Genomic DNA, 26,835 nt, shown 5'->3' on the forward strand with positions numbered 1-26,835 from the left:
TAATTTTGACATCCCGTCTTTCTGACTGATTTGTGACGGCAAACGCAATTTCATTGTATTTAATATAAAATATACCAATAATAGCAGAAAACTATTCTGTTATAGAGTCTGCTTCTTTTACATTGAGCATATGAAGGGATCTCTCCGAACGACTACGTTCTTATAGTTCTTATCTCCCTTACGCTCACCTTCCTAAAGCCCCTTCAAAGTCACCCACCTTACCGATGGAATCGCCTCCACTGTCCCCGCTGTCGGACCCATCACTGTTACCAACGAGACTAGATCCAGAGACCCGGCCCCAGCCCACCAAGCAAGTTTTACTAACTAATGTACCGAGCCCTGGATAAGGGCGCTATATAAATAAATACATCCCTAATAATTCAGCCTGCTTTGAAGGTAGTTTTTATTTATTTTTTCCTTGACCGATCCAATTATTCCAAATGACAGGACACTGTTTTAAGAGTTTTATTGCATTTTGTTTCGTCTTTTCTAAAACATGAAGCCAATTCTTGGCAGTTTTATCGGTAAAGCATTTATGAGCTTGAAAAGGGGCGTTATTAGGCAAATAAATAAAATATGTGGGCACCCCGATTTTTATAGTTAACATGTTAAAACATGACGTTTGTTAGCATCCATTATAATGTGCTGTTTCAGTTCCCAAATATATCTTCCTCGTGGAAGGTTTCCTTGGGGCGAAAAAAACTTTGTGTTTTTTTTTTTTTTTTAATGGAAAGCCAATACACTAAATATTTTTAGTTTACCTTTGGATCACCCATATGTTTTTGTTTAAATTGGGATTATTCCCAACAGTAGGATTAATATGGTGCAAATGAAACCTATAATTTAGTAAATTGGTGTTACTTGGTATTGGGGGGGGGGAGCGGAGGCGCGCGTGCATATGCTCGGATGTCAGATCCTTGTGGATGGAGTCGGAAAATGTTATTAGCATCTACATAACAGCAAGAGGCCCTCTGCACTCAAGCCCCTAGTCCGATCTCCGAGTTCTGAAGCAATAAACCCGCTTTGGAATGTTTACGTCACTTTAAATTAATAGCTGGACTACATTTCCCATAATTCCTTGTTCATCCGTGTGTGTAGTATGCCTTTTCCTGCCGGAAGGGCTTGCAGTGCGTTGAAGACCCTTCTGGCAACAGGATTAGCTAAACTACTCTTGCGAAGACCTTAATATTTATTTTGTCGAAATGAGTCCCTTAAGTGACGCATTTCTTTCTTAGGCCTGTAATATAGTGGGGGGGCGCGCCTGTGCGAACGCTCGTGCACGTGACGCACACTTTTTGTGTGTACGGTCCGTGCTGCTGTGAGCGACAGGCTTGGAAGGGTACTGTGTGTGTTTGTCACTGGGAAGCAATCACTGTGTGGTGCTGTGTATTGTATAATATATTAAAAATAAAATAAAGACATGTTGTGAGAATAAATTTATTAATAATATGTTCTTGTATAGCACTGCTAGTTGTACGCAGCGCTTTACAGACATTAACATTGTGCAACTTTAATACATACATGCGTGCGCATGCATGCATACATGCGTGTGCATGCATGCATAAATACACAAACGCACATTGTAGACTGAGCGTTAGCGGCGCGAAAACTTTTTGGAGTCTTCCCTTCCCCCCCCCCCGAGCAGCCGGCTCCACGCTCACTGCCGTGCGCGCCCGCGGCCCTAGCATAGAAAGGCTGGCTAACCACAGCCAAGTGCTGCGTGGGCACGGCGCAGCAAGCGCGCCCACTATATATATATATTACGGGCCTAAGGAAGCATTCCATCACACCGGCTGCTTATCTTTATACTGTGAGTTGGCAAGCGCAGTGACATTGGAAACGGAAGTTTCTTTCCATTTGCTGGTTAAACCCCTATATTGTGTGTGTGTGTCACAGCAAACCTGTGTTTGTGTATTTATATGCAGAAACAGCCTTGTAAAAACGTTGTCAATTTATAGAACGTGAGATGGGGCAACAAGGTTGTAGGGGTGGCCACCAACAGGCCTGTTTTTCATGATATCTCTGCTTCAGCCACTGATGCCAAAACTGGGATATCCTGAACCTGACCTGTTGGCCCTTGGACTGGAGTTGGCCTCCCCTGCAGTAGATGCAGGACATGACGGATGGACGTGTGTAGATGTAGGTCTCACACAGTAATACTGAAAGCCTTCAGCATTGTGTTAAAGTTTTTAAATACAAATTGAGGTCCAGAAGTCTAACTGCCCTTCCGGCAGTGAAGGGGTTATGTTCCATCGCTAGTTTGCGGCCGCTCCCTGCCTGTCCCTTCATACTCTATAACTTTCTTATCTCCCTGGCCTTTTTTAATTAAGGATTTCTCATCTGCTGTACAATGTTTATCAGCTGTACTTTGCACCTTTTTATACATATATCAATGCTGAACTAAATCGTACTTTGCAACTCCCCACCCCCCACCTCATCGGTTAAGATGGACTTTTAGTCCTAGATTTGAAAAGCCAATAAAGAGATCTCAGAACGGCTGTCACGGGAGGACCAGCTTATTACAACTTTTAATTACCGGGATCATTGATTGAGCAAGCAGAGAGATAAAAAATAAATTGCGTTTATTCACCTAATGAACGCACACAACAATGTTACACAAAAATACAGTAAAAAGACACTTACTTTGGAAAACTGGGATAACAAAACTAATCTTTCCTAATTGCAAACACCCAGCAAAATATTCCAGGCCACTTCTCCAATGGGACTGAATCTCAGGTGAATCACACAAGGTGGAACTGATAACTCTTAGGCTAAGGCCCCGCTCCCTCAGTCAGCGCGCCCGCACTGCAGACAGGCGGGGCGCTGACAGACACAGACCGCGGTCTGTAGGGAGTGGGAGCGGGAGGGGGCGTGGCTTGAGCGGAGGGACCCGCTACTCCCCCCCCCCCCCCCCTCCCTCCACGGGCTTGGGCTGCAGTAGGGAGCTGCTGCGGGCTGCTGTAAGGTAAGCAGCTCCCTCCCCCTTCTGCCACAAAAAAAAAAACACACACACTACCTTGAGTAGGAAGCTGCCTGATGACAGCCCCCGCCGCTGATTGGCTCATCAGCGCACCACGTGACGCGTCACCGCTCGGGATCACAATTTTCTTGAATCCCCTGCCGGCTGACGCGTCACAGTGCGTAGTGAGCCGTCAGCGAAGGGGGACTGGGACCGGCTAGGGAGGATTCCCCTGCTGGTGGGGAACCCTCGCGCCGCCGAGCGCAGCGGGTCCCAGCCCTTAGATGGATCTCTTAGAACACTTAGAACTGAAGAATCTGACCTGTGTCAGAGCTTTTCAAACCTCTGGGCTGCAGGTTTTCTGGGACCTGGACACCAATCAAAAAACCTTAGCAACCACATAACGACCAATCTAAAACACTCATACAGGGTTTCCCACCCCTGAGCCTTTTCCCCGGGCAGGTGAAATAGCCCCCTCTGCCCCTTCGCCCCCCCACGGTGCGAGGCTCCACAGCGGCTGGCTGTTTAGCAAAGGGTGTTAGGTTGCCTTGTTTCATGCCAGGATATGGGTGCTCTATAATAATTGCAGGGCCCATATGGCACCACACCTAGGCATCTCTAAGCCCTTTCAAGTATGGCCCCTGGACAGACACACCGGAGCCGAGCTTGGTAACCATCTGTGCCTTCCAGAGTCTATAACTTAGAAAGCCCTACAAATCACTGGCCTCATTCCTGGCACACATTAGAAACATACTTTTAAACACTGCAAATCTGCTCAGCTTCATAACCTTAGTGAGCACCTTCCTGAACCCCTAATCTAGGCTCAGGATACCGGGGCATGTACAGTATGGGGGTACCTCTGCTATACTGGGGAGTCCCATGCTATACTAAGGACACTGTGTATACCTGCAGATATCTTTTAACCCCTTCATACCCATTTACCTTGTCTGGAAGATGCTGCAGCAGGGACTCTGGCAGTGAGTCGTAAGAGCGTTTTCAGGGTACAAGGTTGGCGGAGTAATGCGCTTAGCAGTATCAGAGGATATCACCGTATACAACTTTTGGGGTATCCCATAACTCGGAACCCCGCTACATAGACGCATTCTGCAAAGACTTTCTCCGCCAAACCCACCCTGAAACTTACAGCCTAGAAATCTCCCGATCCCAGCATCCCCGGAGAGGAAATAAAATCACATCATTCTTTAATGTCGCAAAATCAGTACAGGCATACCCCGCTTTAAGGACACTCACTTTAAGTACACTCGCGAGTAAGGACATATCGCCCAATAGGCAAACGGCAGCTCACGCATGCGCCTGTCGTCACGTTCTGAACAGCAATACCGGCTCCCTACCTGTACCGAAGCTGTGCGCAAGAAGGGAGACTATAGAGCTTGTTATAAATGCATTATTTACATCAGTTATGCACGTATATGACGATTGCAGGACAGTTCATGTATCGAAGTGGGAAAAGGGAGTGCTTCACTTTAAGTACATTTTCGCTTTACATACATGCTCCGGTCCCATTGCGTACGTTAATGCGGGGTATGCCTGTATACAGTTGCAGTAATACATTTTTGACATCTGGGTCCCAGAGCTGACACTCTAAGACCCTAACACACGGGTCAGGGTTAACCAAGTGGGCCTGAACTTTATTACAAGCCCAGTTAACCTCTTCCCCGCCACAACGGCACACACTGAAAGATGGTTAAATATACAATACATCTTTCTGTGTGACTTCGTATCTAACTAAGCAATATACATCAGCAATCCCAATATTTGCTATACGCAATTGCAAGGAATTACTGCAATTTTTTTAGTATAAATATTTCTGCATACAGCAAAACTGTATATTCTTTATGTAATGCATGTAGTATCAACGCTAATCAGAAAAATATTTAATTCATACCTGACGATACATTTGTTGTTTGTTTTTTTTCCCTTTCACCTTATTACATTTAATCTTTTCTTCCTCCAGCCGGGAAGACTTCCAGCGGATACCAGAACTTGCCATCAACCCTTTGGGAGACAGGATCATCAATGCGTTTTTTGTCGAAGGGTTAGTAATGTGGCGTTTCTCTAGGGGCTGTGTCTTGGCTTGTGAACACGCACCTCTGTGATCATGTTGGGTAGAGATGAGCATGTACCAGTTTAGTTTCCCAAATGTTCCTTTTGTGTTTAACGAAGGGAAGAAAATCAGGGCTCCACGGATTTGCTCAATAAACTAATTTATTGTCAATAGACTCAACGTTTCAGGCCCACACAGGCCTTTTTCAAAAGCAGAAATGGCATAATGCCATTATGCCATTTCTGCTTTTGAGAAAGGCCTGTGTGGCCGAAACGTTGAGTCTATTGACAATAAATTAGTTTATTGAGCAAATCCGTGCAGCCCTGATTTTCTTCCCTTAGTTATACCCTGGATTGATACAGAGAATCCTGAACCAGGAGCACCGGTAGTTGTATCCCCTTTTTTCTGATAATAGTGTGCAGCAATTTTATCATTCTTCTATTCCTTTTGTGTTTAAACCAGACCGTTGGGTCATGGTGGGTAAAAAGGCAAAAACCCAGCACCATGAAACGTACAGCGAGCACTATTTTATATATCTGCATATCTTCCATGGTCCCCACAAATCACCTGATTGTCACATGTCATGCAGAGGAGGTGAGCAGAGTGGTTGGGGTTTTGTTCAAGCTAAGTTTGTGCAAACGCCATGTCGTTGGGTTTAAAAGTAAATCTCTTCCTGAGCTGTTAACTTTGACCCCAGTCTCCAAAGGTGACTATTAGAGAATGCCGGTAGCAAGGCGAGGATGGAATTAAACCCGTGGATCACTTGGGAAAGAGTCCACTAGTGTTAAACACATGTTTCTGTAACAGGAGTGAAGGGACTGGCGTCCTGGGAGTTTATATACAAAGATGTGACCCTACAAGCCAGGGTTTCAAAATCATGGGTCACTTCAACTATAAGGGTTTGAAGGACCACCATGCATCTTCTCCCCCCCTCCCCCATCCTCTTGGTGTTAATCACCGTGAACCACTCCACTCGTGTATACTGGGCTGTTGTGGTGTGCAAATATTACCAATTAATCCCATAGAAATTGCCATTCTGTGCTACATTGAAACATTATCACAATATGCAACAATCAAGGGCACATTGTTTCTAGAATGGGAATCCATCATAGTGATACAGTAGGTCCTATAAACGTCTAAATTCTCCCCCCCCCCCCCATCACTTATACCTGCCGTGTTGTAACCTCCTGGATACGTTCCTGTGTCCTGCAGAGAGGACCAAGTGAACTTCCGTGGATTCATGAGGACGCTCGCTCACTTCCGACCCATCGACGATAATGGCAAAGACACGAGCAACTCTGAGCCTCTGAACAGCCGAAGCAACAAACTGCTCTGTAAGTATCCCGTTTCATCTCCATTTTTACATGCGCTCCCCAAATAACGGAAGGTTACACAATGGTAGCACAATCCAGACGCTCAGTGACAGTGTCTGGTGTTGGTACTATTGTGTATCCTTCCTTTGTGGATGCACTTTGTTTGGATGAGTACTTGACATCTAATACACACACATCTACAATGTGTACTCGTGTCCATTGTGCGATCATGATGGATAAAAGCAGTTTCTTTTAGTTTTACTGCATAGAATTGATTTCCGGGAACCGCAAAAATTTGGGGGTCCTGCTGGCCCCTGCATCTCCCGGGGGTCCCTGCCTGCCTCCGGTATCGATCCTATGCAATAAATAAAATTGCAGCCAGTTTCATTACCTTAGCGGCTAACCACTATGCTAATAAAAGGGTTGAATAGCAGGCACTACTTTGTTGTTGGTACACGGGGCAGGTGAAGCTTCCAGTTGCCCCTGGGTGGATGTTTAGGCCTTGAGGGAGGATGGCAGTAGAAGTTAGCGGTTGTAACCAGTAAGGGAATGAAGGGCTTAACCCCTCGTGTTACCCTACCACAAGGCCTGAACACCCACCCGGGGCAACTACCATCTTCACCCACCACTTGTACCAACAGGAATGGGTACAAGTGCTATTAACCAAATATGGCTAAAAGCGTTTTTCCCCATTCAAAAAAACGTTAGTGCAATACATAAATACACCCCCCCCCCACCCCCCCTGCCAACACATACATTACAGTAATGGGCAAAATGTATCCCCTGTAACGCTTGTGCTGCCCACGAGCGAGACAGGACCCCGGTACTGAGGTGGGGAAATACAGAACCGCGCAGCGGAAGCGTGCCGGGCAGGCGGATTGTCAGCGTAGCCGGATCTGGGTTGGAGAGAGTGGGTTAGTCCAGGTACTTGAATAAAGTGAACGAAACCGCAATCGCCATATTTAAACTACAATGGGTAGTGTCTATGTTAGGGCGGCAGGTGGATGTAAGTATCTATCGTAGCAGAATATCTGTATCCTGCCAATTACTTCCTATACACACAAGTGCCAGAGTGTATCACTGGAATATAATACACAGCAGAAACAAATACTCAGAGCATTTGACTCGTTGCTATTCTGATTTAAAAACAATTGGATGTCAGATGAGTTACCGTGGGTATTAGCTAATTAGGCTTGTCTATCTGTTTGACGACAAACTCTTTATGCCACAATAGTATGGGGATTTTTAATAATGTATCTGTGTTTTTAATCTATATGTAGAAGTAATAAAATGTTGTTCTTTTTTTGATTTCCTCGGTGATTCTGGGTCAACTGACCTCATTTGCAGCATTTCACTGCTGGGCTACTAAGTCCACTCATTGCTACAATATATGACAGAGTGCTTACTATATTGGGGGAAACTTTCTGATCTTTCTTTAGATCAACACTGTTTATATAGTCCCGATACTTGCAAAGGTCTTGGGTTGGAGAGATTAGAATGGTCAAAGTCCGTGGTCTGGGGTTGGAGAGGTCAGAGTAGTGGTAGTCTGTGTAGGTGTGATCAGGGTTGCAGAAGTCAGCAGAGTCGAGGGTAAGCCGGGGTCAGTATCCACAGGAGTTTCCAAGTACAAGCCGGGTCGGTACACGAAGGGTTAACTGTAGAGAAGCACAAGACAGGGAGCAAGGCACAACAGACATGGAAGCACAAGGCTACAACTAGTTATGCTCAGCAAGGTAAGACAGGCACTGCAGGATATTTATAGCACACGGGAACCAGTCACAAGGGAGGCGGAACGGAGGGGCGGCTTCCGCGGAGGCCAGGTTTGGCTGCAGGAGACAAGTGGGCTGTTAGTACTTGCCACGCGGCTGGGGAGCGATGCACGACATCACGTGTGCGCGTCGCGCGTGAGAAGCGGGGTGCGTCCGAGGGGGCGGAGCTAAGCTCCGTGGCACTCTAGAAGAACTTCGCACGCTCTGTAAGCAGAGCGGGGGTGCGTGTACACGTTGGTGCCAGAGTAGAGGGCTGCGGACAACAGATAAGGAGGGAACACGTTGCAGTGGACGTGTTCCCCGATTCCTTACAACCAAACATCTATAATGGTGAATTTGCCCATTAAAAATTTAAACCAGCCAGCATAAAGGTAATTAAAGTTGCAATTACCCCTGCCAGTATGAAGGCCGTCCTCATCTTCCTCCGTGGGCAGCAACATTACATTAAAAAAAGACTAATGACCACTAACCACTTTAATCTCCTTAGTGGTCAGTAACCGCTATAGTAATTAAGGGGTTAACCCCCCTCCCCCGCTACCCACCTGGGAGGCCTAACCACCCTCCCCGGTGCAACTTCCTCCACCCACAATATAAAACACATTTACATTTAAATAAAACAAACATTTGACAATAAACCAATTGATTGGCACAGTGGTACACCATGCCAATATAATATGGCCATGGTTTGCCACTATGGCAATCAATGGGCAATCTTAAAAAAAAAACAAGCACCAAAAATACAATACATAATAATTAAATGAAAAAAAAGCATCTGCAAAAAAAATACATTGCTTGTCACTGCGCAAATCTATACTTTTAAAAGGGCATAGATAAACATATTGGCATTCAGTGGGCAACCTAAAAAAAAAAACATAAATAACATACAATCAATGTTTTTCTTACTTTTTTTGATGTCTTCACCCTCCAATTCCGACTGCAGCGAGAACCTCTTGACCCTCGACGCAATGCTCCTCCGGTAAATTAATGCGGTTCAGCTCAGGAGACCCCCTGCTCCCGTACACTATTAAAATGAATATTTAAACTGCATGATAACCTGCAGACGGTGTCTCCGTGCAGCTCTTCCAGGCTGCAGTTTAAACAAACGTTTCAGTGCAATAACACTTAGAAGAAAAAAAGAACCAGTAGTACGATCTTGCATTTTTTGATCACACTTTTTTTTTTTTTTTTTTTTTGGTGTTTTTTCTTGGTGAATACCGTTTTGACGCATGTTTTTTAAGTGCAGTAAAACAATGCAGAGTCTCTCGCCAATGCACTGATTTTATGGAGCTTTAGTGAATAGGCCCCTTTGTCTACGCTCTTCCTGAAGTATCCGAGATGGGAACGGCAATAGATTGAAAGTAAGATGCAAAATTCATAGCAGAGTTCCTAAAACATTCATAACTCTCACGGCTAATGTTTTATTTATCAACACTTCTTATAATCCTCACCGTATTCCCAACATGCCAGTATATTGCCTGACTCAAGCTGTCCTATAAAGGGGAAAATCTAGCTGTGCTGGGGCTTGTCTTTTAAATGTAAACTTATTATACGTGGTTTACAATATTGCTGTATCAAATGTAGTAACATTGTAAATGGAAATATATGACCAAAAATTTAAATATTTGGTCTTGAAGAGTAAAGTTTCGGCCATTGCCAAATTCTTCCCAGGGAATCCCTTGATAATCTTAAGTAAATCACCATTAGGCTAGGACCCCGCTGCTGACGGCGGCGTGCGCGCCTCTCTTAAAAGTGAGAGGGGTGAGCTTCAAACCTAGGAAAGAGGAGCCACCCTCCAAATCAGCTAGGACCAGCTGAACAGAATTGCAAGCTTATAGGGGTTCTGTATGTTTTGCAATTCTGTTCAGCTGGTCCTAGCTGATTTGGAGGGTGGCTCCTCCTTCCCAGGTTTGAAGCTCACCCCTCCCACTTTTAAATGGTTAAAAGCTCACTTCACCTTCCACACTCATGGGAACCAGCATACAGTTTGATTGCGACAAATCCAATACAGAGTGCTTTTCCGGTTAATGTACAGGTTAATAAGAGCTTCAATCAGACTTAGAACTATGCAACTAATTTTGACAGATTTATTATAAATCATTCTTCCTGGTAATGTACAGGTTATTAAGAATTTATATTAGTGTTGAGACGTGGTCTGCCTTGGAGGGGCTCAGGGGCTTACAACAATTTGGCCAAAGAGTTAAACTAAAAGACCATTTTATTCAAGTATGTATGTATGCACTGTACCGTGTATCTGAATTAATGGATGTAGCACTGAGCTCTGTCTGTGTTTCATGTTCTGTCTCTGGTTTTAAATATCCTGCAGTTTGAGCACATATTGCTGGGCTGCAGGAGTGAGCGGGGGGAGGGGGGGTGGCGCGAACGCTAGCAAGTAGGCATAGCGCCCTGTCTGAGCGAGCCCTTAAATTGGTTCAGATCCCGAGCTACAATACACGTTGGATTTTATTTATAGAACCTCTTCTGTCTTCCAGTTGCTTTCCGACTGTATGATCTGGACAAAGATGACCGAATCTCTCGGGATGAGCTCCTGCAAGTAGGTTTATCATTTCCTACACCCCAGTCCTTTATCTCCTCCTCCTCCCCCCCTCCCCCCCTCCCCCCCCCCAAAAAAAGATATATATTGCATTTATTTATAGAGCATCATTGGGGCAGGAGGACAACCAAACAGGGTTGGATTAGACCTTCAGGGCTAAAAATACTACTGTTTAACGGATAAATCACTGCCCACATGGTCTAATGCCCCTCCATAATCCACATTTTCCATTTTTTGTTAATTTTAGCATGTGCACTAATCTCCCTAAAATGATTTAATTTGTTTCCACGCAAACTTTTAGGAAACACAGTGACCGTTAAAATGGCACAGAGTAAACCAAACCCCAAATCTTCCCTTGCCGTCTTACAGGGAAAAGGGAGACCAAAAAGCGCACCAGCACAAACGGAGCAGGAAGAAACCAGAACAAAAAAATGATTAAAAGGGCACTTTAATGTGGCAAAAGACCCATCCAATGCATTTCGAACGTCGCAGCGTTCTTTTTCAAGGCTTGCCGTCTTACAAGCTGACTAAAACATAATTAAAGTCAAAATACTTCATTATAAATTTGGTTAAGAAATCTCTGATCCCCCCCCAGATGTGACCCGCTTTAACTTTTAATCCAGCTTGGTCCTGGGAGGGACTGCCCCTTTAGCGTTGCCTTTCAGTGGGCTGCAGTAATGGGTTTGCTTCTCTCTCGCAGGTCCTGCGCATGATGGTGGGTGTGAATATATCGGATGAGCAGCTGGGAAGCATTGCTGACCGCACTATCCAGGAGGCAGACCAGGACGAAGACGGTGCCATCTCGTTCTCCGAGTTTGTCAAGGTTGGCATCCGTGTCCTCTGACCAAAAACTACACTGGCAGGAAACCAGTTTCTCTTCCCACTTCGCTTGTCCTGTAACTGCTCTTTGTGGTCTTGTTCTACATTTTATGTCACGGTTTAGCGTGGTCTCTTGTTCTCCATCTCTCCTACTCAAGCCTCATCTTCCCTGTTCTATTAATGCTTGCTTGTTGCAATATATAATGGTGTGTAATACTGCAGTATAAAGTGGGGCACCATTTTGGACTGTGGTATCTAAGGCATATAGGGGGTGCATTATGCCGAAATGTTATGAGATTTGCATGCGCTCAGACTCCTGAGTGAGCCAAGGTTTCAGGCGTTTCATGCTCATTTACTAAAGACCTTGGTGAATGATGCTAGGTCAACCCAGGGATTTTCATTGCTGCGTCTGGTTGGGCATCTTGTGCGAGACCGTAATAACCCACTGGAGTAATTCTTCAACACATGACCAGTTGCATGATTTGTGACCAGGGCGATAACCAAGTTCTTTCTGGGTTTTTTTTTAGGTCCTGGAGAAGGTTGACGTGGAGCAGAAAATGAGCATCCGATTTCTACACTAGTCGGAAGTCCACGCCGTTTAGCTGTAGCAGATCAGAAGTAGACTATACCCTTCCAAGCCCACTGCAGTCAAATGAGTTGCTCAAGTGTGAGCTTCAAACCAAGATCTTACCCAGTGGGAACGTCCTACGTTGGCCATAGGAAGAAGGAAAAAACCACAGTGTGACACGGGAAGGCATCCTGGCCTGTTCTACCTTTTAAATGGGGAATAGGAATTAACCCCTTCAATGCCAGCAATGCGTTGTAGGCCCTTCTGGTGCTGAAGGGGTTGTTTCCGCGGGTACTTGATGAGTAGGATGTCTTCCCCCATCCCCCCCTCTCTGTAGAGTACATTTTGTTCTATCTACCTGCGCTGCGTTCTTTCATTGGCCTTTAAAAGCCGTACTTTAAACTTTAAGCCCCTTCGAACGAGAGGGTGTTAGGGATGTGGTGCAGACAGCATTGCACTGGGCACACCTGTCATGGCAGCTCTGGTAAAGGTGTGGGTTGGGCCAGATTGATGGCGGTACCATCGGTGTGAATGCACCCAACGCGCGCTTGCAGAGCCCATGTGCTCCCCATGCCCAACTTCCGCAGTCACGTTTAATTGTTCATTTAACCACCGCAACATTTCAACTGATTACCGGAGTTGTGACGCGGGGCCTCGCCGCGCCGGGATCTCCTCCTGCTATCACATGTTGCCTTGACAATGTGACGCGAGGGCGGACAAGAGGCCTCACGATGTCGTGTCATCAAGGTGAGGTGTGCTAGCCAGAAGGGATGCCAGTTTTGGAGGCGGTAAGAGGCCTTGCTATATTCCCAGCTGGCCCTGGTTAGGTGCCTGTGGGTAACAAAAACGGTAAGCCCATCAGCCTGCCCCAGAACACCGTTATCCGATTTTAATTCTATTCCGTGGCAGGAAGTAAACGCTTGTGCAATTTGCCATGCTCTTTTGGACAAATATTTTTCTTTTAAATGGGGATATTTAGATAAATATGGAAGTATTCATGTAAAAAAAATAAAAGTTTGGTCCTGTTGCATAGCAAAGCAAACGTCAGTGATATTGGTCTAGGACAGTGAGGACGTAATAATGTATTTATGCTGCTTTTATTCAAACTAAATAAAACACTACCGGACCAGTGAGCGGATCTCAAACGGTGTGTGAAGGATTCGGCACTGGAACTGAATGTTGTATGTTACAAAGGATTCTAATCTACAATGGCACGATCAATTATAAGCCCCCCTTTAGGTGGATTAATGGGTCATTTTTGTGCCTGACTAAGAATGAATATTGCGGCAGTATAAAGCTTACTTTTCTCTGGATCCCTCTGATCTCCATACAAACACCTGGGGTTTTAGCTTCCAAAAGCGCCAATCTGTATTGCAGGTATTCTCAGTCAGTTGTACACCTAGTAGAGCAGTAAAATAAAGCACGCACCACCTGAGCTGCCAAATGACTGTGCTAATCACTAGTTCCCAGTGCTGGGACAGTATTGATCAGTGCGACGGCATTAGAAAGCTTGTACCCGGGGGTGCAGCGGTGTGTATCCCTTTTGAGGGCTAAAGGACCCGCACATGTGGCCCTTGTGGTATATCCTGTTTAGCACTGCCATAGATATTGATCCACATACACGTGTGATGTATACAGAAACTCTGCGGGTGGGAATGTTGTCCTGGCATGGAGGGGCTATAAGAAAATAAACGAGGGGGTAAAAAGAATTCTGAAGTTGCTCCTTTTTAAAGCAGCAATCCTATTAAGTGATCATTAAATGAAATGAAGTAACAAACATTAATAAAACACCCAGCCAACACCCCCTCCCCCCAACTGGTCAGGTTTTCAGGATATCCCTGCTTCAGCGCAGGTGGATCAGTCTTCGAGCTGAAGTTGGGTTATCCTGAGAACCTGACATGTTGAGGGGGGGGGGGTGTTGAGTTGAGGACCCCTTGCCTCAGTGATGTGTTTTGGCAGTCATTTCAAAAGGGAGGGCGATGCTATTTTTGTTGCGTTATGTTATGTATGCAGAATTTATAAGGTACAGCACTCTGTCAGAGATTACCCGTTTAAATAGTATAAAAGGTGACTTGTAATTATTTGAAGTTGGAAGTCTATTTATGTAAATTATAATTAAGGTAGTTTTAACATTTCAAAGGGGCATTACACGTTTGTTTTCTAAACTCTTACAATCTGCTTTGTAGCAAATAAATTAGGCCTCACTCTTGTCCTGTTAGTTTAGTCTGTATCAAAACAGGTGCTGGGGAGGGCTACTTGTGAACCCCGATCTCATACATTTACTGCATTATCCATAGCTTTCATCTTGTATGATCGAACACAGGCTAGCCAACTCCAGTCCTCAAAGGCCACCAACAGGTCAGGTTTTCAGGATATCCTTGCTTAAGCACAGGTGGCTCAGTTGATTGTATCATTTGGTTCGTTACCCATGCGTTAAAGTCGTTAATGTATCATCTGTGCTGAAGCAGGGATATCCTGAAAGCTGTAGCTCTTGAGGAATGGAGTTGGCCAGTCAATGACTGAGCAACCAGTCCTGAAGCAGGGATATCCTGAACCTGACCTATTGGACTGGAGTTGGCTGCCTCCAGGCTAGGAAATGTCATGGTCATTCACGCCTAGCTTCTACATGGACAAACCAGCCAGAATGTGGGTTCCTCTGGCAGTGAAGGGGTTAAACAGATTGTCTGTTCTCGTGGGGGTTTTTTCTCTCTGATCCTGCCCACATTCCTCCTTTTTATACACTCGGGTTACTGCTGGGGCAGTGCACGAAAGCGGATCAAATGTGAGTGTTTTTGTAACCGTTTTGGGGTTTATGGTACGTTGGCTGACCCGGACCCGTCGGGCTGATTTCGGGCCACACTCCCAATTGAAGTCAAATGTGAATTTCGTCTGGAAATGGCCTGGTCGGCTGATCTAGAATAATTCCTTAATGTGTTTGAGACATTAATGTTTTGCATTTCATCAGGGACACTGGATCCAAACAGATTGTCTACGTCTGATCTGTTTAGGATAATGGTGGCTTGTCAATTACTTTGCAAACAAAGGCCAAAACAAAAGAACCATTCTTTACCTGCAGATTTGAGGACTGATTAGCAGGCAAATCTCAAAGACTTTAGGTAAATATTGTGAACATTTAAACACTTTCATCATCAAAACGTTTGTGGTTTTCCTTCTGTTTTTTTTTTTTTTTTTTTATGGTAAGTATTTTTCGATTTTAAGTATCAGTTGCTGCTTTCAACCTTGAACATGCCGCTCTCCAGTCCTCGAGCTACAAACGGGTCAGGTTTTTTTTGGAATATCCCTGCTTCAGCACAGGTGACTCAATCAGTCCCTACTTTGATAGCGCCACCTTTGCTGAAGCAGGAATATCCTGAAAACCCAACCTGTGTGTGGGTGTCTTGAGGACTTCAGTTGAGAACTCCGGGCCTAACTCCTTTGCGGACTCCTTACTCCAGGGGTTCTCAAACCGCCCCTCTCGCCCACCTCCCCACACACATCAGGTTTTCAGGATATCCCTGCTTCAGCACAGGTGGTGCAGTCGAAGCAGGAATAGCCTAAAAACCTGATGGGTTAGTGGCCCTTGAGGACTGGAGTTGGTCACCCCTGCTTTAACGTCTGTTATAACTGCAATTTGGTGTACTCCCAGATTTATTTATTTTTAATCTATAGATAGCGTGATCGCAACTACGGCAGGTTTGGAGACCTGTGGGAAAGGTGTACGCGTTCTTGAATGGTTTCTTCCTTTACGAATGAAAAGGACTTGAAACTGGATGCTGCTTTCAAATCTATAATCTGGCATTTTACCTTCACCATAGTGCGGGTTTTTACCTCTTTAACAAGCTGGTTTTTTTTAGACTGCAGAGAAGCCATTATTTGTGCACATCTTGTTCTGAATCCAAACTCCAGAAACTCGTTTGTACATTATTTCCCGCACTAATAAACTGACAGTGATGTAGCATTTTTTGTTATATAAAAAAAAAATTACTTATTTAATTAAAATAGAACTAATTCTGCTCCTTGCGTAATGGGGGGGGGGGAAATGGTTGTAATTAAACGCTGTGCCTTATAATATTGTTGGTGTTTGCTTCAGTTCGTAAATAAATCTTTTTAATGTATTTTTTATTTTTTTATTCCTCAAGTCTGGATTTTTCTTCTTAAAAGCCCCATCAGTCTACCACAGAGATAGAAAAGTCCTATCCTCAAGCTACCACCAGGTCAGGATATCCCTGTTTCAGCACAGGTGGTGTAATTACTGATTGAGCCACCTGTGCTGAAGCAGGGATAACCTGACCTGTTGGTGGCCCTTGAGGACTGGAGTTGCCCACCTCTGGTCTATTAGCATTTGACATTTGTAACAGCACTTAATAAATTACATAACTTCCCCTTCCTAATGAGGTTAACACATTTACTTTGAGGAGCTAATAGCAGGGTAGTGTGTTCTGGGCCCCACCCTGTGTTTATCATGGGGATACTGATGTGACATCACAAGGGATAGAAGATAGGGGGGAGGTCTGGAAGTCCGGTTCCGGAGGACAAGAGGAGCGGAGCCTCGGGGAGTGTAGATAGCGATGTTTATAAACTAATAGCACAGACCAGGCCCCCCTGCTTTGTTGTAGATAAGGGCACTGTTCTTTTAAGTTAGGATCTTAAAGCAAAGCTAAGGCCTGGGACATAGTAAACACATTTGTGCTGCTGCTTGGGGGGGGGATAATATTTTAAAAATTAAAAATAAAAAGACGTGAGAATAAATTATTTATTAACATTGTGCAACTTTGATAAATATATTCACAGACACACAACCTTGCTGCCACCACTGCTCCGGGACACAACCCCTTCCTCCTCGGCCCCCCCGGCGGCCGCGCAACCCCCCTCCATCTCCCGCGCGGGCAGGGATGCAGCTATGGTGATCGGGGCAGTAGGGGGACACATCACCCGTGTCCCCCCCCCCCCTCCATGGCATGCCACAGAGGGCCTCTGGAAAGGTGGCTGCCACGGATCCACATTGATATTCTTTGTGGTCTGTATGGAAGTGGCAGTTTCTAAACAGGCCAAAGCTATTGTGGTCACTTGCAAAGAACCTAACAGGAATCCTGTCTGGGCCCAGTGTAACTGGAGTAATACCGATGGTCCTGAACCAATGGGGGGGGGGGGGTCCCACACAAGTAAAGCAACTAAGGCAGCGCACCTCCATTTGATGTGCTAGGAATGGGCACTACTGCAAACACCATATTTATGTACGTCTGTTCTAACATGCAGTACAACATTGGCAATAAGTGTGGGAGCGGTCACTGTGCTTGGGGTCACAAATAAAAGGCGGTTGCACACCAACATTTCCTGGCGTCCATTATTTTCATCCTGGCTGCCTCATGGTCCAGCACCCTGCGTCATAGCAACCAATGTGGAGTGGCCACACACAGTAAGTACATCGATGTGATCTCCCTATAAGCCCGGCAGGGAGGGTTACACACTTTTATAGCACTAACTGTGTGTGGTTTTTTTGTTGTTGCATAAAACGTATATTTGTGCTTCTGGGCAATCTGATGGGTCCGTCGGTCTGTCACTCAGCCTCTGGCCAATCAGATTGGTCTGTGGCCCAGCCCCGCCCCCGCACACCTCATTGACCTGTGTGGTTCTATGACCACACAGCAAACTGCCACTGGGGACTACGACGCACAACTACCCGGCCACTCTCCTCACCCCGCAGGCTGGCGACAAAGGTGAGGGGGGAACGAGGTGAGCGTGACAACACCCCCCCCCCCCCCACACCCACCCACAGTGACCTGCCGCGGACACACCCTCACGCACTCACCCCCAGTGCTACCCGGCCCCCCGTCCAGGGGTAATGCTGTTTCCCAGGCATTCAGTAAAGGACTTCTCATCCCGATTTGGTTCTGACAGTGTGGGTCAATGTGAGGCAGAGAGTGTGGGTGTCCCGTGGGAAATGTGTTAACCCCGTCGCTGCCACAGGAGCCTGTAATCCCCTGTGTAACTTACCTCTTTCAGAACCAGAACACAGCTGCCAGGTCCCACACAGCCCTCCTGCCTCCTGTGGGTAAACCGTCTGGGTTGCGGGAGATGGGCGCGGGGGGGTGGGGGGGAGAGAGGGGGCGGTGGTCGTGGCTGGCGGCGCGGGGGGGGGGGCGGTCGTGGCTTGCCTATTTGTGCTTTCAATGCCTGTGTGTATTCACATCCCCCCAACCCACCCAAGATTCAAACCCCCCACCAAGATTCACACACCCACGATTCAAACCACCCAAGATTCAAAGATTCAAAAGATTTACACCCCCCCGAGATTCACCCCCTCCCCCAAACCCATGATTCACCCCATCCACCAACCCACCCACCCAAGATTCACCCCTACCCAAGATACACACCCTCCCCCAAACCCATGATTCACCACTCCCCCCACCCACCCAAGATTCACCCCCCCACAAAACAATTATTAGGGATTCACATCCCGGGCAAGGCCGGGTCTCTCACTTAGTATCACATAAAAACATGCAGACGAAAAAGCGTCAGGCCCATTTGTTTATCCGCCTTAACACTTAAATTATTGCATATCCCGAGGATGATGTTTTAGCCTAAGAAGGCCTTACATATGCCTATAATATCTATAATATATATTTTATTTAACTGTGTGTAACCTTGTTTCCCCCCTCTCGCCCCCCCCCCCAACCCCCCAATCTCACATAGGGTCTATCTAGGGGAAACTTGCTCTGGTTACTTCTTTGAGTGTGGTGCAAACCTGCTGCTAACAGGGAACCCTGAGTCTCTCGCATGGTGTTATAGGGGAATGACAGGACAGGCTTCTGGGGTCTTGCCCGAATAGTACTCACAGGTGCAGCGCATCCATCTCGTGCAGCTCCCAGTTGTATGGGGAGAAGTCTCTGCAGGAGAATCTCTTTCCCTAATTCCCAACAGACTTCACTCTCAGGCCAGAAGTATAGTAAAACACAGATCTCTTTATTCAGTCTTCTCTGAATCACAGCAGTACAGAGCTTACACTGAATACCTTCTTCTCTCTCAGGTCTTCACCTTTAGGATGTCCCTGGACCTCACTCCCAGCCACTGGCCACCAGGAGCAGTCCTTGCTCTTCCCTTATCTCCTGATGTAATAAGAGGAAATGGTTTCCCTCCACTCCCCTAAGGGAGGGTCTCAAACTGCCAGAGCCCTGACAGCTTGGTTTTGGTAAACCAGTCTCTCAAAGGTAGAGACAACTAACTAAATTGAGAGGTGCAGCTCCTTAAATCCGTTCCAGTAAGAACCAGCCCCCTGTCCCTGATTGGACAGCAGACCTGATTGCCTACCTTCTCTGACTCACAGAGCTGCAAGTGTGGGGGAAACCCATGATTACTCCTGGCAAACCTGCCCTTACCAGGGATTGCTGCCAGGAGGAGGACAGAATAATACCCCAAACCCTACCAGGGCTACATGTGCATGCAATGTCTTGAATATAATGTATACCCTGTTCACTTATGTAACTGTATTTGTAACCATGTATTATTTGTCACCCTAACTCTGTGCCCAGGACATACTTGAAAACGAGAGGTAACTCTCAATGTATTACTTCCTGGTAAAACATTTTATAAATAAAATCAGGGTCGTTCTACAGAGAGATTGATAGTGGTTGTGATGAAGGAAGCACAAAGGAATCAGGATTGTAAGAAATGTACTCTGTATTTTAATCTATAAGCAGAGCAGGTACAGACGTGACGTTTCCAAGACACGAAGACCCTTTTCCTCAGACCCTACAGTGGAATGAGGAAACGTTACATGTCGGATTATGGATTAAAATACAGAGTAAGTTTCTTACCATCCTGATTCCTGTGTGCTTCCTTCACCACAACCACTATTTGCAAACTTTGGTTCCAGCTTTGAGACGCCGGGATCAACGGAGGGTGAGCACCAGTGAGAGAACACTTTTGTTTTCTATGAGTAGCGGTGTGCCACTTTCTCTATATTTTCTACAGTGGCATTGATACGCAATAAATAAAGACTCAAGGCAAACACAAAGTGATCCCTGATGATGCCTACAGGCTGGACACAATATGGTCCCCAGGGCTCCAGCAGCCAATAGAAATCTGCAATCTGATCATTAGAGCGCTGTTTTCTCTTGCTGACCTTGCGGCCATATTTGCATTTTTTGTGTGTCAGAAACAATAACAAAAAAATTACAAATATCTCCGGATCGGGGGAGGGGTTAACTTGAAGTCTGCGGATTGGCTGTGCGGTAATAATGTAATTAATAGGGTATATTGACAGACACTGATGATTTCTGCTTTAACTGTAGTCCCGAAACAGTAATCACATGGAGAAAGCCACTTGTACATCTAGTTTATGGAGTTATATGTACAACTAGGCACTGCCATGGATCAAACACAGTGAGATTGGGTGTATCTGAATGTTATAAAATATATTTTAATGGAACACTGCAGATTTTTTTTTTTTTTTAATTTTTGATCGCAGACTCCATTACAATGTTTGAGGCACTGATAGGAAGTCAGTGAAAGTCAATCAGTGAGATGTCAGGTCCGTGTGTGATTGGGATTTGGGGGAATTATTAAGCACTTTGGGTTTTTTATTTAGAAAAATGCATTAAAACATAAAGTGAGTTAAGAAACAGACATTACACATGCTGCACTGGCTGTTACATGTCTTTGTTTATTGGCACATTTTTTTCTACTGGAGACTTTAAAAGAAAATAATTATTTTCTGGTTTTATGCCCCAAAAACTTGCCGGTCACATTCCTACTGAAGAACACGTGGCCTTGAAGGGGTTAACCCAGGGGCATTCCATGCCCTTCACTTCCAGCCAATCACAGCGCGCCCTCACACCAGCTGACGTTGCAGAGTGGGTGGGATTCCATCGGTGATGGACGGATGGTCCTGGCCAATGGCAGCCTCGCTCGCATTCCTTCCCCGGCTAACCACGCCCAGTATCCGGAGGGGGGGTGGAGCTCGATGCTGCGTCACGGTCTGTGGAGGTGCGAAGATGGCGGAGTGAGGAGCGGCAGTGACTGGTTTGCCCGGGGGGACCGGGACCCCGCGGTTCAGGGAACCCGGCGGCACAGGTGAAGGATATCACGCGGTTTAATAACTTGTAGGTGGGATTGTGACTCCATTAAAGTCCATGGGGCCACTGAGTGTGTTATGGGGGCTGTCCTGTCTTTATTACAATATATATAGGGCAGCTATTTGTATATTGCGGTTCACGAACATGTTAAGGGGGCCCGGGGATGCTGGTGGGTGTGTTGGGTATTCTGGGTAATGGGGTCCCTGTGTGTAAAGGGGTCCCTGTGTGTAATGGGGTCCCTGTGTGTAATGGGGTCCCTGTGTGTAATGGGGTCCCTGTGTGTAATGGGATCCCTGTGTGTAATGGGATCACTGTGTGTAATGGGATCACTGTGTGTAATGGGATCACTGTGTGTAATGGGGTCCCTGTGTGTAATGGGGTCCCTGTGTGTAATGGGGTCCCTGTGTGTAATGGGATCCCTGTGTGTAATGGGATCCCTGTGTGTAATGGGATCCCTGTGTGTAATGGGGTCACTGTGTGTAATGGGGATACCTTTACATTGAAGTGGATTTTCCTATTCAATTATGTGGAAGAACTGTCAAATTGACTTGAATGGGTGATCCTGAAGAGGAGACAATTGGGTGTGCAATGGGAGAGTCACTCTCTAACATTGGGGGTGATCCTATTAATGGCTGTGTAATGGGATCATTGTTGGGGAAACTGTAATAAGGTTATCCTAGCAATTATGGTGGTGATCTTCATACACTACTGTATGTAGAGAATGTTTGTTTAATGGGGTTATCCTGGTGGGGGGTAATTGTGTCTAATGGTTTCATGCTTTATTTGAAAGGTTTGATCCCTGTTGAAGTCAGTAGAAGCAACTGAGTTCAGTGTATATGTTAGTAATAGGATCAAATCCACATTTTTAAAGGGGTGATTTAATTGTAGTATAGAGACGTGTGTAATTGAATTACCTATTGTCTCAGATGGAAATCCGATGTGGGATTGACCTGGCCTTTTAAGCCAATGACACTTGTCCTGTCTGGAGACAGTAGATGTCCCTAATAGGGTGAAGTGCAAGGTTACCCCCCCCCCCCCCCCCCCCCCTGCACTGTGCAGCCTTTTACACCAAAATGGCCATTACGCACAAATGCAGATATGGAACTGATGTTAAAATAGAGCATGTATGTTTGCGTAATTCTGATATGTTGCAGCTAAGTGTGATGGGATCTTTTATACATGTTGCTGCACGATGCCCTTAATTTTGAGGATTCTGGTGAATATAACATGTTAACTCCCTTTATCATAGAATAAATACTTTCGATCCAGCTGTAGCAAACTATAAATCTACTGTAGATGAGTTAAGTTCCATTTTTTTCTTAATGGTAAAAATGTGTCAGATGAGGCAGGCTTCCATTTGGCTTTATAATGCTCTGATATGGGCAAATTACTCCATAGAAGATGTCCTACAGGCCTGTGGGAAGTCACCTTGAAATTAACACCGCACAAATATTCTGCGTGTATGCAGCACAGTAATGAGCCTTGAAATTGCTTGTTCCTAAAGAATACTTTAGTATAAACATGCATTAAGGAAAAGTCTAATGCGATGCCTAGTGGAGTATCATTCTACTTTTACCCATTCGAAGGGTACTGTAAAATGTCGGTACCTTTTGGGGAAATAATCTAGGTGATCAGTCTTAGACAGGCGGGCAGTGACCGTGCAACATAATCCTGCACATAAAAAAGCCACTACCAATTAGGGTGTCATTCAGAAAGTATTTCATTACAAAATCTTAATGCAGATGCATCACTATATCAATCTGAAGGACACTTTTTAAACCTTTGTTTTAGAATTTCTAAAGGGATTAACTTTTTATTAGGGAGTTGTTTTTATTGTGACATGGAGAATTTTGTAAGAATAACCTTGTTTTAAAGAGCACATAGGATAAAGTGCTTCTTCCCCTTAAAATATATAAAGATATATTAATTTCTAAGTTAATAATGCAGGAATGGATCACAATGTTTTAAAGACTTCAAGCATAACTGCTTACATTTTTTTTATTATTTTAGAACACTTTGAGCCTTGCCTCATTGTTTAATGTTTTGCTGATTAGTTTTACACGCAGTAAATTAAAACAGGTCGACAAGTATTATTGTCGACCCTCTGTAGTAATTTATTACTTGTCTTTGGCTGCTCCGCCAGAGTTACCCTAGATCCCAATAGTGACTTTTGAAGTTTGGTCTGAAAAGCTGAGCACACCGTATAAAATGCTTATTTCTTTTATTAGCGGTTTATGGTGGCCGTCCAAGGTGGCACTGGTTGCAATGGAACAGTTGGAAAATTTGCCAATCTTAATCGGTCAATTAAAAAAATACTTGACGGCAATATTTCTCCTAAACAGGAAAAGTACCTTGAAGTTCATAAATTCAGACAGGATTGTGAATAAAAACACATGGTTCTATATATTGAACAGATACAGGGCAACACACTTTTGGGAAATAGTAGTGGGAGTGTATACAAATACAAGCTAATTGTTAAATCATTTATACTTGGGATGCAGCTTTAATTGCTAATGAGTCTCTCTCTTTTTTTTTTTTCTTTCCCTGCAGCTGATAAGCTCCCCGCTCTCTCTCTCCTCCTCCCCCCCCCCCCCTTAGCGCAAGGAGGGGAGCAGCACGATCCGTTGTCTACAGGGATGTTCTCCGAGCTCCCGCATGCTTCTGGCCTGACGTTGATTGATCCTGCAGATGTTTGCTGCAGCGTTTTGAAGGTCAGGAGAAGATCAGATGACTCCATGGCCTACACGCCTCTCCGGTGAGGAAATCCGATTGAACACCTGCAACAAGAAGCTTCGCAATGCAGCGTCTGCATTATGAAGGTCAGGAGGAGGTAAGAATGCTGTGTGGTACATGCCCGTGTGGTGAGAAATACTTAGAACAGAACCCCTAGGAGACAGTAGGGATTCACAGTTAATGTTCTTTGTACACAAGCAAGGTAAAGAGAGAGGAATTCTCCCAGCACTCCAAGGTTTTCAGTTCTTTAGATATTGGTTACATAAAAGACGGTCAATATCTAAAGAACTGAATACCTTGGAGTGCTGGGAGAATTCCTCCTCCTTCCTTTTTTTTTGTTACCTTGTTTTGATTACTAGGGGCTGTTTGTCTTTCCCCTGGGAACATTCTTTTCCCTTTTCTCATTGTGTGTTCAACATATCCTAATATTGTTCTTTCTTTTTACACGCACAACACGGCAACCTATTGTAAAGCCTGTCCAGAAACGGGGGTTAAATAACATTCTTATAGTTTTCTGCAGACATTGCAATGTGTCAAACATCGCCAGCGGGAAATGTTTCCTAAGATTAAAGGGCCAGTCCCACCTGTGAAATGCTTTTAATCTCTTGGGCGGGGTGAGGGCGAAGTAACACATTCTGGTTTAGGTTTGCAAATTCAGACTAAATTGAAAGAAAAGCTGAACAAATACAAACATGGTCTAAAAATCCTGCTGTTTTTCTCCTGGCGGCTGCTAGTTTGGGGATCACACCAGACTCTGGAAAGGTGGCAGCAGGAATTTTGAGGCTGCTGGTGTATAATTAAATGTCACGGACTAAAGGCTTGCCGTGGCATTGCTTGGGTTTCAGCCCTTCCCCACTTTAAGAATGTATTTATTGGTTGGTAGAAGCACGCTGTAGATTACGGGCACTCAATGCCACTCCTCAAGACCCTCTCCAACAGGTCAAGTTTTCAGGGTATCCCTGCTTCAGTACAGGTAGCTCAGTCTATTGTAGAAAATAGGGTTGGAAGTGTGTAGTTTTTCTCTGCATCACATCATCATGCAGGTGGTGGTGGTGGGGGGGGGGGGTGTGGTTATGCACCTTTAACCCCTTTACAGATTCACCTTTAACCCCCTTTGCATCTAGAGGGGGAAGTGGGTTCAGCTCAGTGCAAGGGACAGGAAACGGGACTCTCCCGCCTCTCTGTGTGGGAGCATAGCTGAGTCTATTAGACGGTAATGAAGCAGCTCTTCCCAGGTAATCCATCATCCCAGCACAATGCTGTCTGCTGCTGAATACCCACTGCAGCGGCTCATGCTGGAAATACAGATACACTGGCTTTTTTTTATCATTGGCTTTTCTAGGCCTATCTCCTTTGTATTCGAGGTGGGAGGAGAGCTCAGAAAAAGCGCGCTTGTCGTGCCGATCGATTTTAACAATTGTGCTAATTAATGTCAACCTTCAAATGATCTATGTTTCACAGGTCTGTATGTATATTTAGTGCTGTTTGGTTGACCATGGTTTTTTTGGGCAGGCCTTGCTGACAGATGACATTAAATGCTCTTGTCTGACCTCATGCTAAAGCATGAGGGCTCATGTGAAATTATGTGCTATTGAGTCTCTTCATTGCGAACAAAAACTAATTTATTTTTCTACAATCAAAAATGGGCAAAGGAACAGTCCCTTTGTTCCAGCAGCATAGTATTTTAGCGTTAATCCAACAGTCACCGTAGATTATATGAGTTTTTTTAGCACGATAGTTTTTGATTTGTCTCTATCATTTTGAGCCTCAGACAATATGTTTGTTTGGCGTCTGGGAATTTCATGCAAATATTTGAATGCTTGGCTGCCAAATAGAAGTCACACAGCATCGTTGCCAAATGTGTTCCTCTGCCATCAAAGTGTCTGCTTCCATCCTTCCCACTGCCTGCCAAACTGTGGATTTGCTAGTTTACTCCAAGATGAATGTGTAATAAACATCTTGGGAAGAGAAGAACAGTTACCCCCATGCTACCTTGCTGCTCTCTGTTCAGAACATTTTACTTCTGTGATCTGTCTGTAACTGCCCCTGACTTGCATTACGTTCTGTTGTAGTTTGACACACACTTTGTTTCTGCACCCTAGGTCTTGGTCCAGTAATGGAGCAGAATTATACTACAAGTTGCTCCCTCAATGGAACTGGACTGTGGCACCTAACGCACCTGGATATGCTAAGAAAAGCTCTTCAACATGGAGCGAGCACAGGAAACATTCATTACCGGCTAGATTAGCCCAGACCCCAACTTGCATCCAGTCCAAATGGGATAGAACAACCTATCTGCTGTCAAGTTACTTTGCCTGTTTCATGCCAAATTGTAATACTAATGATCTCTGGTGTAGCGGTGTTCAGCGTCACCTCTTTGGACACGACCGCTCCATATTTTGTTTTGTGGAATGCACAGGAAAGATAGTAATACCGTGAGAGCCACCAAGGGGAGTTTAAATCTGTTTGCCATCTCTGTGCTTGTGCTAAAGACTGTAATGTATTCTCCTGGTCCTCCTCTAGCTCAATGCCAACACTTTCGGGAAGCCCTTCACTGCAGGAGAGATCAAAGTATTGAGTAAAAGTATTCAGTGTTACATGACACAATAACAGGAGCTCTCGGTGGAGGGGGGGGTGGGGGTTGTATGATTGAAGGAAGCTGTGAGAAGACTCTCTCTGAGGAGGGGAAAGAGAAGTTACCTTGGTCTACTTCAGCCAAACAGCCTTTTTTTCCACATTTTTCAGGCTCTTTAACAAGTCTCAGCAAATCTTGCAAAGCATGGTTCATTTCCCGGGTTGCAGTGTATTCTGTGATCTGCAGGATTCTTTTGGATCAGTACTGGATTTTCTCAAAATATATACTACGACTTGGTCACACCACGTGTGTTACACAGCCTCATAGTCAGGATTTAAACGAAACTCTGCTAGTGAAATAGCATGTTTTACAAGGTTTTTATTTTTTGAGATTAAATGCAGCTGTGTGA

General features: G+C 45.1%; 1 protein-coding gene across 4 annotated transcripts in view; it reads left to right on the forward strand.

Annotated features, from left to right (window-relative positions):
- CHP1 (calcineurin like EF-hand protein 1) overlaps positions 1 to 26,835 on the forward strand; it is a 34,030-nt gene extending 7,195 nt beyond the window's left edge. The window contains exons 3-10 of one of the 4 annotated variants that reach the window (XM_075613449.1): positions 4,935 to 5,015; positions 6,237 to 6,358; positions 10,596 to 10,657; positions 11,358 to 11,480; positions 12,004 to 17,777; positions 20,803 to 21,145; positions 23,669 to 23,948; positions 25,954 to 26,835. In XM_075613449.1, the coding sequence (XP_075469564.1) occupies positions 4,935 to 5,015; positions 6,237 to 6,358; positions 10,596 to 10,657; positions 11,358 to 11,480; positions 12,004 to 12,057 (442 nt within the window). In that variant the 3' untranslated portion in view covers positions 12,058 to 17,777; positions 20,803 to 21,145; positions 23,669 to 23,948; positions 25,954 to 26,835. The remainder of the gene's footprint in view (positions 1 to 4,934; positions 5,016 to 6,236; positions 6,359 to 10,595; positions 10,658 to 11,357; positions 11,481 to 12,003; positions 17,778 to 20,802; positions 21,146 to 23,668; positions 23,949 to 25,953) is intronic. The other 3 variants (XM_075613447.1, XM_075613451.1, XM_075613450.1) reach the window with 3 other exon arrangements.

This window comes from Ascaphus truei, chromosome 9, assembly GCF_040206685.1.
Source record: "Ascaphus truei isolate aAscTru1 chromosome 9, aAscTru1.hap1, whole genome shotgun sequence".
NCBI classification, from domain to species: domain Eukaryota; kingdom Metazoa; phylum Chordata; class Amphibia; order Anura; family Ascaphidae; genus Ascaphus; species Ascaphus truei.